The 11,669-nt window shown below is 48.0% G+C and overlaps 1 protein-coding gene across 1 annotated transcript; it reads right to left on the minus strand.

Annotated features, from left to right (window-relative positions):
- Positions 1-2,900: 2,900 nt before the first annotated feature.
- On the minus strand, positions 2,901-6,882 carry LOC133908595 (protein PLASTID MOVEMENT IMPAIRED 1-RELATED 1-like). Its single transcript, XM_062350699.1, has 2 exons — positions 4,286-6,882; positions 2,901-4,195 (listed from the first exon to the last, which is right to left on the minus strand). The coding sequence occupies exons 1-2, from the start codon at positions 6,616-6,618 to the stop codon at positions 3,052-3,054; spliced, it is 3,477 nt and encodes a 1,158-aa protein (XP_062206683.1). The 5' UTR covers positions 6,619-6,882; the 3' UTR covers positions 2,901-3,051.
- Between the last annotated feature and the right edge of the window lie 4,787 nt (positions 6,883-11,669).

Raw genomic sequence — 11,669 nt, forward strand, 5'->3', positions numbered from 1 at the left:
TCCGAGGATCCAGAAAAGGTCGAGGCTTTGGTCATCCCAGTGTTAAAAAAGAAGTACGGCGTTCCGCGGTTTCAGATAACTGGAACTGGTAAAATATCGTTCTGGCTGATGGCTACCTTGCTTGCATCTCTGCTGGCTGAAACTGCCATCTTCCTTTCAGATGCGGCGATTGAGCTCGCAGGCAAGCAAAATGCCCATGGGTACCAGTCAGTAAACGTGGAAGGCTCACACGAATGACAACACATGGGTTTGGAAAAGGGAAGAGCTGCCCCGTTGGCATCGGCATCATCGAGCACACGTGCGGGCGCGGCTGCGTTGGCTTTTGGACCCGGCGCACGCTGCACCCCGCCGTATCACTGACCATGCGCATCTGGTCACCTAGCGCGACTACCAGCATCTGTTCCAGTGTTCCGTAATTCTACATCGAGCTTTACGGACCGGGGTGTGATGAAATCTGACGAGATGACTTGGCAGGAACAACTGGCGCTGCTCAAGCCGAACACGCAAAATGAAGACGGAATCAAGACGAAGAGAGGCCGAGGACTTGCGTTTCATGTCAAAAACCGAGGGGTACATCATTCTATGGTCAATTATCAAAGCGTCCGCTGGACGAGATCACGAGAATAGATTACAAGGACTGTCTTTTGCTTTGCGGCCTGTGCTGAATGATAGTTTCATGAGCTGTCTGTGGCATAGGCGGACCTACCAATAGAACGGCCGCTCTATAACGGTGAAACCTTTACGCCGATCACTCTATATCATATTTTTTATTCCAATAACACTGATTTATAGCTGAGCGATTAACTCTGTTATAACTATATTTTTAAGCTAGATCTGATGGATTCAGACATCCAGTCCACAAATTCTTTAAACAAAGTTATGTCCAACCAGTTATGAAATCACGGGACCCCTAAAATCATTACATCCAAAGGCGACCACGGGATGTCTTGAACTCCAATCCCATTGTGTGGATTGCTAGGCCGCACTGCTGCACCAACCTGCTCGGAAAGCTCCATGCTGCAGGGCTGCCCTGCCCATCTGGTGTTTATGCATTGCTAGAGCGTAGAAGTCTAGAACGCAGCAGGGCCCTGCCCATCTGGTGTTTATGCATTGCTAGAGCGTAGAAGTCTAGAACGCAGCAGGGGACGGCAGATCTATTCAGCATGTTTGATGAAATCGTACCCTTTTTTCTCACAGCACCATGATGTCGAAACAGGTCTGCCTAATTTCATCTTTAGAGTTTTTTAGCAAAACAATAACTCATGTTTTTATGGAGAAAATAACCATGCTATTGGACTGGCTCCATGAACACATTGAGAATTGGGACGACAGTGAAGCACATGATAGAAATGTCAATACAACTAGCAGCGTGAAAATAGCCAGATAGTATTGCACCAGAAATGTCAATACATAACAAGCATGAATGGATATACGATCGGTGCAACAGATAGTATTGCACCTTCGCAGGCAGAAGCAGCTCTTTTATTTGTGATAAGAAACACTAGTTTCTCTGTACAATTGAGCCCAAGAGAAACACCAGTTTCTCTGTACAACCCATTGCAAGCATGATCTTAGAGAAGGCTGACTCGGGGATCCTCCTATGCCTCCACATGCCCCTCCTCCTAGATCTGACGAGGCCACAGCCGCCAAGGCCGACCGGCGATGGCGGCAGAGGCCACTCCTCCGTCCCTCCGTTCCACCCTCTCTCTTCCCCCTCCCAACCTCTTCCCCTCTCCCCTCCCCTCCTCCTACCCCTGTGTGTGCTGCTTGCTTCGATCGGATCAACCTCTGCGCTTGCTCGCTCCGACTAGATCCGCGCAGTGCTTCGCCAAATCTGCTGCTTCCCGGTTGGATCCGTGCGGTGGCTTGCCTTTCTCACCTCTTGCCGCCTGTTTGCGGTCTCTTCGGCTCCGACGAAGGGTTGTGGGCATGCGGGATTGCGAGGCTAGGGGCTACGGGAATTGACTGTTGGCCGGTTGGTCGCCGTCTGGCAAGGCTCTTTGCGGTCGGCCTGATGCACCATGCACTCGGAGGGGCCATCAGTGCCCTCCAATGCTCCTTTGCGGTGACCTGTCGTTGTTGATGACGAAGTTGGTGCACCTCCGACGGTCATGTGTGCGTGGTTGCAGGTCGGGGCTTTGCCCCCGATCATCTCTTGTTAGCGGTTGCGTTGTGTTCTTGTGATACATGCTGCTGGCTGTTCCTTGCAGGTGATTGATCCGGTCGACCCATCGAGCCTCTGGCTTCAATGGGTTGTGCCGTGGTAGGGGGAACTATGGGCGAAAGCCCCGACATGCATCTTGTTGCCGATGACGGTGATGCTCGCGGGCATCATAACTTCCCTGAAGGCGCCGTGGCGAGGCTTCCCTATGGGACCTCTCCGAGTGAAAGCCCTGTCTGGCTTTTCGGACGTGCGAAGGTTCGGCTTCCCTCTTGAAGACATCATTTGGAGAGTCCCTCTGTTGTCTTGGTGTTACAGCTGACGGCACTCCTTACAGGGCACACCATCCTCCACTGTTGTATACCCTTTTGTCCGATGTTCTTCTGTTCGACAGGGCTTCCCTTCACCTTTGGCACTTCACAACACTGACTATACTTCTATGTCCTATGTCTCTTACCCTGATCGAGGTGCTAGCTAGACGCAATTGCTTACGGTGTAACGTTGCTCAATGTTGGTGTTGTTTGTTTGTGATTGTTGGATTGTATATATGCTGCTTCGCCGAACCTCCGTCATTGATTTATGGATCTAAGGGTTTCTTTCGTTCTTCTTTGGTTTACGTGTGAGCAGAGTTCCACGAGTTGTACTGCTGTACTTGTTAAGATTTTTAGACTAAGTTTCCTTATAAATTAAATCATTTTTCTTTTTAATATAATAATATATAGCTTTCCTGCAGGTTCGAAAAAAAAACATGATCCTAAATGGTTCGGTATGCAAGTGAACTCAATGTACATGATGTGACAAACCACATTTCCGGTGAGGTCCGATTGCAGATAAATAAGCCCCCTCCTTACCAGATAGATCTAAGTGCTAACTACTGAATCGCCAAGCCATCACCGAAATCTCTTGTCCTTTTGAAGGAGGATATTTGGGTTCCGTGAATGATTCTTAGGTCCTGCTAGCTCACCCCATCGGGTACCTGCTCCATGAACACGTGAAGAGATGCTCCAGAGGGTGTCTCCTGCCTGACCAGCTGCTTCTTTGGTTGGCTTCGCTATAGCTTTGGATTTCATCAGGGGATGCTTATTGCCCTTGCCCATGCCAGCTGCAAGCAGCCATCTTGAGCCAGACTGCTGCTGCGTTTGATTACCCCATGGTTTTGTCTTCTCAGGTTCGCTCTTGAAACCGGCAACATGCACTTCTGTAACCTTGAACCGAGGAACTGAATCTTCTAATTCCTCAACCTTCTCTTTCGTGGCCAACGCCTTATCTGGAACCTCTTCAGTCTTGGGCTCCTCGTCATCTTGCTCACTGTTACCTTTGTCTGAGACAGTAGTGTAAATCTTGGGCTTTGGGGGGATAAAAACCCTTTCCACTTGAATTAAAGAAAGCATAGGAGTGCCAACTGGCTCGTAATTACGTAGTGGGTCACGCAGTTGAACCATGAGAGCAACAGTGAAGTTGTTCCCTAACAAACCCCATCTTCTACCAGATTTCCTGTTCTTTTTGTCTCCATTCCAGCTTTCAGCAACTAACTCCATTGATTTAGCATGGTGAGCAGCAAGTATCTTCGATGTCCGATCACTGTACTGGTCCTCTTCATCCACTACCCCAGAATCAAGCTTCATCCACTCATCTAGAGTGATTGACAAGCCCATCAAACCATCCACTTCATCTCCACTTTGCTTAACATCCAGAAGCTGCAAGCCTGCAGTTCCCTCTAGACCAAGGGACCAGGTATTCTCTGCAGACTTTCCTTGCAGGGATGAAAGATCCCCAATAGGCTGGGCACTGATATTTGAGGGTGCCTCTTCTTCTGACATGCCAGATTGTATCCTCAAACCCTCAATGGAAAGGGCTTCAATCTTTTCCATAGCTAATGGTGCAAGATCTTCAAGCGAAACATATTCTGAAGCACTTTCCCCACCCAAAGATGATGACAGATCAGCACACCTCCCTTTCTTCTTCTTACCAAGGGCAGCATAGCTACCTCCTCCTACCAACGCATCCATGCTATGCTTGTCCAATAGGTCATATCTGCATCGGTAAGAGAAAAAAAAATATTAACCAAGGCATAAGATAAAGTAGGGAAAGGCACAAACAAGCATGAAAAGGAAGATTCCTAACCTTTCAGCAGACTCTAAAGCTGGAGCAGCATCCCAGGCAATCTGCTGCATCATTTTGCCATTAACGTCTTCTAAGGGCATAAGTTTGTTTGCCTGCATTGATAACTTTTCAATTCCAACTGAGGCCAGACCATGCAATATCTCCATAATCCCAGAGCCCATCTCTGCAGGCAATACGATCGGAGAAGAAGCTTGCATGACCAAGCTGCAATTGTTCTTGGCATTTTTGAACAGGGCTGGATTCATTGACCGCAGAAATCCTCCATCTTTTGTCTGAATAAATGGACCCAAACCATCGGCCAAGGGTGGTAGCTCAAGGGGCTGCTCAGGTGGGAGGTCAATGGGGCTACCAAAGCCACTTCTACTTCCAGGTGGAGAAGATTGGAAGGACTTCTCATTTAGCCCAAATTGACGCATTAACGCTTCAGTTTCCTCATCTTCCAACGACTTAGCTCGAAATCTAGTATCTATGGCCTGAATTCCATTCTGTAACTCAAGTTCAGCCTCACGTATGATTGCAGAGAGATCAAAATCCTCTACAACATCCTCAAATGTAGGTTCTTCCATTCCATCATCGAAGTCCAAACCAAGAATAGCATTACCAGATGCTAGAGCTTCTTCTTCAAACTGCTTCCAAAGCCGCTCTCTTGGTGACTCGGAATCACCATCTGAGGTTCGACCAAATGGACTATGTTCTATCCCAAGCATATCCAAGAACTCACTAGCAACATAATCAGATGAAGCATCCATGCTGCATGATCTGCTCTTCCTACTGGTGGACTTGTAACTATCAGTCACACCCACGCAGCTCAATCGCCTAGAAAGCTTATCGTTTGCAATTGGCGAGTCAAATTCCTCCGGATCATCAATTGAGAGGTTGTTGAATATACACTCCAAATCCTCCAGTTCTGTATCTGGTACCAACTGATCCTCCCCTTCCAGCACTGCAGTAGACAGTGACGCTGCTTTGGTCATTTCAGCCAGCATGTCTCCCACATTCTTCCTTTGAAGAGCAACATCGCTGGCCGCCTCTTCCGGTTTCACTCCAATAGCCTGATCTTCAGCAAGATCATCGTCACAGGCCACCTCTTCCGGCTTCACTGCAACAGTCTGGTCTTCAGTGAGATCATCACTTGCTAGCACAGGTTTGACCTTTCCCTCTTCATCAATTTTAGACCCAAATTCCTTTTGAACAGCCACATTGCTAGTCTCCACATGTTTGAGCCTTTCTGGGTCATCTGAGGATACCTCAACTCCATGATCAACAACACTAAACTCCGCACCGTCGCAACCACCCTCTGGATGCACCAAGTCCACCTTCTTAACCTCTACTGATGTGCAATGCTTCGACTCTGGCGACCCCTCTTCCAAGCAGTTGTCTAATGTTGCCACCACCTCTTCTTTCCTCGCATCAAGACCCCCATCACCAACAAAAGTAGACCTCAAGCTCGGCAACACCTCGTGAAGCACCCTCACATCCCTGCTCCGCGCTGGCACTGGCGTCGGCGCCTGCACTGACACCGGCCGCGCCATCGACCCTCGCCGCAGCCCCGCTACCTCCCCGGTCTTGTGCTGCTCGCCGCCACATCCACCGACGAGCGCGCACGAAAAGGTGACGTTGAGCCGCGCGCCGCGGGCGGGGCCGGACAGCCGGAAGCTGGTGCTCCACTTCCCGAACCCGGAGTCGCCGCCGTCCTCGAGGTCATCGAAGGAGATCGGAAGCAGCCTGGTGAGGTCGACCTCGTGCCTGCCGAGGTTGAGCGAAGAGGCGGCCACGGCGACGGCGAAGGCCCGCGGCTCGTACTTGACTGCGGTCTTGGCGCCGCGGGAGAAGTAGACCGGGGAGCGCAGCGTGAGCGCCTCCTCGAACGCGGCGGCGCCGAGTGCCGCCGCGACGGGGTGCGTGGACGCTGATACGGACATCCGGCGGAACTGGACGGACACCGGGGACCCGTCGAGCGCCGCGGGGAGGCCGTCAACCGAGTGCACGTGCAGCGTGAACGCGCAGTCGAGGCGGCGCCGGCCCAGGTGCGAGATGGCGGTCAGGGACTTCTTCCAGAACGAAGACGAGGAGGAGGAGGTGGAAGCGGAGGAGTTGGCCGCGGCAGAAGGCAGGAGCTTGCGCGAGGAGGAAGAGGAGGAGGAGGGCTTGAGCCGCGGCTTGTGCCGCGCCTGCTCGGCGGGGGACGGGGCGGGGAGCGGGAGGGAGCGGCGGCGGTGGGTGGAGGGGTCGAGGGAGAGCGCCTTGTGGAGCGTCACGATGTCGCGGGCGAGGGCGGCGTCGCCTGAGTCGCCCCCGCGGTGGTCGCCGCCCTGGGTGAAGCGGGACGACATGGCTGGCGGCTTTTGGGTTTGAGTCTGGGACGGGGTGGGGATCTTGGGGGCGATTTGGAGGGGGGGAAGACGGAGCGGCCGGCGAGAGGGGGTAGACCGGACCGGCAGACAGGGTAGCGGGGATGCGTTGCTTGGGTGGTGCGTTTTGTTTGTTGCTCCACTAGGCGATGCGCTTGCCTGCTGCTTTGTTTAGTGAGCTGGATTTGGGATCGGGAAAGCTGGGAATTCTTGTCACGTGAATTGCGAACCAAGGAGCTCGTGAAAGAGAAAAGGATGGGTTGTTTTGTGCTGGGTTGGTTGTTGGGTGGTTGCTGGGATTGCGTTGAAGATTGGAACTCGGGGAGGAATCAATTCCAGCGGTCCTGATCTGAGCTGTTCTTGCGGCTGACGATGCTTTTGGTGTCTGATTTTGTTTTGTTAAATCGTGCTTGTTTGGGTGGAGTGCTTGGACGAGTCTTTTGAAGAAAAATTAAAGCACATATGACCAATCGATGGATTTGAATTTGAGATATTAGACTATCTCCGGCAGAATCAGTATCCGTCTCTAGACCAGCATCCACGTCGGATGCCACTCGGTGTCACCCTACAAAATATCTCCAACGGAGTCCATATCGACCTCTATAGGGATGCGGGGAGGGGAGCGGTGATGATATTTTTGCGGCAGAATACGGTGCTAACTTTACTGTTCATGACGGGACTCAGGAATGGATCGTGGCTCCCGCGAAGGGGCGAAAAAAGGATCTGGCGAGCCCTGGCGGAGGCGAGTCGGGCGGTTTCAATGGTCGATGGAAGCAAGCAGCCTCCGACGACCGGGCTATGAGAAACCATTCAAATAGTATTCTAATTAATCATTAAGTCGATCATTTCTATAATTACAACTGCAGTGATTAACTAGGATTTCATTCCGGTAGTCTCGATATGTGTTTTATGTCCAAGATCGGAACACACATTTCTAACATATATTATCATAACAAAGCTTAATAAAGAGTGTATAATGAAATTATATTACAAATCTTTCAATATTAACAATTTCTGATAATTTACAATAAAAGAGAGAGCTAGTGGAACAATAAAATAGATCACTCCTAGCCAAAAGAGAAACTATGTAACTGAAGACAAAATATATTAACAACAAAGATAGGTGAAGTAATATGCCCTTATGTTCCATCTCAAAATAACGTGAGCATATGCAAAAACAGTTTTGATACAAATATGTGAGCATCTATTCTTAATAATATGCACATTTCTACTTGTAATCCTCAACATGAACATATATGTAAATGAAACTATCAGAACATATATCACCTCAACATGAATATATATGTAATTGAAACTATCAGAACATATATCTGTAACATTATCATCTCAACCACATCCTAACATACCATACCACATTATCTCACATTTGTGACTCTATGACTGCTGCGAATGGACATACGCATGCTTATGACCGAAAGTACGACAATTCGAATTGTTCTTACAACCTATATGGGTACATCTTTACTCACATGACTCGAGAACCATGTGACTTGCGTGACCACATAGGCTCATATAAAGAGGTACTCGTGTCAATCTTTCTCATACCCGAAACTACCCACTTGCACATGCCCTCAAGGCATCGGGGTTACTGCGAGCGTGTCCCGGACACCTCCGATTCCCTGTCACCTTGCTTCTCCTTTTCTTTTTCTCTTACATGTCATAGGGCCGCAAGACAAATGTCAACACAGTGTATGATAATTAACTTATCTTAACATTAGATCAGCATGTGGTTAGTACGAAAAGTGATAGAGCCAATTGCAACAACGGTCAGTGCTTAAACGATACAAGCTGTCTATGGCATCCGGGTTCCTCTCCCGACCTACCCCTAGTACCACCCACATCTCACCTCATCATCACAACTCATCCATCCCAATATCATTATCATTGTGGCATAAGTAAGCCCTAAGCTTGTGAGCAATGGTTGAACCACCACTCGACTTCAATAGATGACCTATGTATTGCTAAGCATTTCGGTTAACCTTTGAAGTTAGATATCAACATTATCATATCCAAGTTACAAGGATAAGGATCAACAACAATATTAATATTAAAGTAATGTATCAACATAGGTTCTACCTATCACTTGACTCCGGAACGCTAATCGTGAAAATATACATAGACGCAATCAATCTAAAGTAGTGGGTTGAGTATGCTTAAATGCTTATCTTGTTGCTCCGACGCTTACCAATCGCTAAGCATTTCGGTTAACCGTTGGCGTGACACTCTCTAAACGAATCAAGAATGCATCGCATAAACAAGTGAATGATGGAAAAGTGTGATATGATGCATGCTCGAACAATAATAAAGTATCGTGCTTTGAAAACATTTGCAAAGGAACGCTAAACAATCTAGGTTAAAAATGGTTTGAACTTCGGATAAGATAGCCTAAGTGCATAAAGCTTGGAGCTACTAGCGATCAGACCGACGATATAGTGGCGGTTAGACCGGTGGCATGCAGGGAGTTTAGGGCCTTGACAATCAGACCGACAATACGATGATAATCAGATCAGCAGCTAGCGGTCAGACCGTCCCTAATGGTGGTCTGACACCTGACTATTGGGTTTTGCTGTGGTTTTGAACTAACTTATCAGCAGTCAGACCGGCCAGAGCAGTGGTCAGACCGCGAGACTCTGCCGGCGTCATTTTACAAGGCCGCAAGCGAAGGCTCCGGTGAAACCTTCGACTACGAAGAGTACCAAAGTACTCCACAAGACTAGGGGAATATTTTCTATGATTGTTCGGACAACATGCACGGTCCAAACACGTGAAACCCTATGGATGAGATCTAGATCTAGATTTAACTTGGGTTTCTTGGTTCAATTCAAAATGATGAGTGACTAGAGCTAGAAAATGATGGAAAATGGCATGGGAAGGTTTACCTCAGTGTAGGGGAACTTCCTATTGGATTGGTTCACCTTGGGGAAGCTCCGATTTGTAGATTAAGCCTCGAGGTGGTTGCTAAGCTTGAGATGAAGAAGCACGGGGAAAAGCGTCTCTGGTGATGAAGAAGAGGGGGAAGAACATGGGGAAGCCTTCAGGAAGCTCGAGGAAGTCCCCGCCGTCGATCTTCGGTCGTTGTGGTCGTCATCTCCTTCTTTCTCTAAGGTTTGGGTGAGGGAGAGGGAGTGAGAGAGAGAAAAGAGAAAAGAGAGGAGAGAGAGAGAGAGAGTGAGTGATTGACTCACTTAAGTCGTGCCTCTGAGCTCTAGCGGTTTGATCACGAAAGCTCCCGATCGAACCACAGAAAGCCCACGTGGCAAGCCCATGTGGCTGCCCCTAGCGATCAGACCACTAGGGATCCCAGTCAGACCGCGGAAATAGTCCTTTTCTTTTTCTTCCCTTTTCTATTCTTCTTCTTCTCCAAAATATTTAGGGCTTTACTAAAGAGCTCTAGACCATCTCCTAAGTACTTTTGAAACATGTTTGAAACTTAATTTAATAAATAAATACGTAGAAACAATTGCCATGATGATTATGCATGCTTAATTATGTGATTAATGTTTTGGGACGTGACATGGGCATCCGGTGCATCGTCCCCTACGACTGATGATTGGGTTGTCACAGGTCCGACAGTCGAGCTCCCAGGTTCCCCATCGTCAGTGTGTTCGGCCGCAGTAGCAGGTCCATAGTCCTCCCTAAGCCTCTGGTAAGTCCTCGGGTCCCAGATCCTTCTCTTTGCATGGCGGACAACCAAATCTGGGGTTAGTCGCTGCCGGCAATGAAGAAAATCCCATGTATTTGTTGAGGTCTTGAAAATCCCATGTATTTGTCGAGGTCTTGCTTGCTTGGTGTCAGTTTGGTTAGAAGCAAATCCTGTGTATTCAGCACAAGGGTATGAATGGGTTGATGGCATGACTAATGAACTATGCAACTATGGGTTGGGAATTCTGGTAATGGCATAGCATCATGGGACCTTAGGCCTTGAGCAAAATAGTGATGTTGATGATGATAGTTATGTAGTTGATTTAGTGTTTACTCAAGTGACCTAAGTAAGGACTGGTTCGTGGAGCGGCAACCCAAGAAGTTTCGTACCAACCGCGAGACCTAGTATGGGATAGACATGGCCTATTAATTAGTGGATTCCAGTTTTATGCGTGCCAAACGGAAGAGTGGATGTGTGAAGACGGCTAAGGCCAGAGCTATTTGGTTAGTGGTATGAGATGTGTAGTGGAAGAGAAGGGTAAAAACTTGCTGAAAACTACAAGGCGCAAAAGGGGGCTTCTGGGTGGTGTGAAAACCACTTTGACGACGGTGAAACCTAGCGGACGTGCATATACTGAATGAAACTTTGTAACGGTCTTGTAGTGATCTTCGTGCAACACACCATAGGCATGTGTTAAGTGCTTGGTCGGCACGACAATAAGGAAATCACGACTCATGGGGAAAGCTGAACAACCTCTATAGAGTGTAAAATCTGATATATCAGGCGTGCTCACGGTCATGAGAAATTTAGATCCTCACATGCTTAGTTGGTTTGGTTTAGTTGGTTTGGTTGGATGGCTCTTGGTTATGTGGAGGGTATCAAGTTGGATGGTTCGGAAATCCGAAGTGCTTTTTGGTTAGTTGAGAAATATATGGGGATATTTCTCAAGTTGGAAGTCTAGTGATGAATCACATAGTTAAATAGGATGTTTTTATAACTCTTCGTTAGCATAGTTGGCATTTGTGCAAATTTTACTCATTACAGCTTGTTCCTTTATTTAAGCTTACATGTCATTTATTTTTCACACTTGCTATTTTCATCCAAAATGAACATCAAACGCTGCTCCGACAATGAAGAAGAACTAGACTACCTCGCCGATGAAGATGAAGATTGCTAGGCTAGCGGACCCTCGGTCGATTGCTTGTGGAAGATAGAAGCTTCGCTGTGTTTTGCTTGTGTGTTTTAGTTAAAGACTTTGAGGTCTTTGTATTTTGTTTAATTTAAGCATTGTAATAATGACACTGTGTGATACACTGATGAAGTCACTGCACGTATGAAACTTGATCATGACATACATGTGGTTTACATC

Source organism: Phragmites australis, chromosome 2 (assembly GCF_958298935.1).
Source record: "Phragmites australis chromosome 2, lpPhrAust1.1, whole genome shotgun sequence".
Classification (NCBI taxonomy): domain Eukaryota; kingdom Viridiplantae; phylum Streptophyta; class Magnoliopsida; order Poales; family Poaceae; genus Phragmites; species Phragmites australis.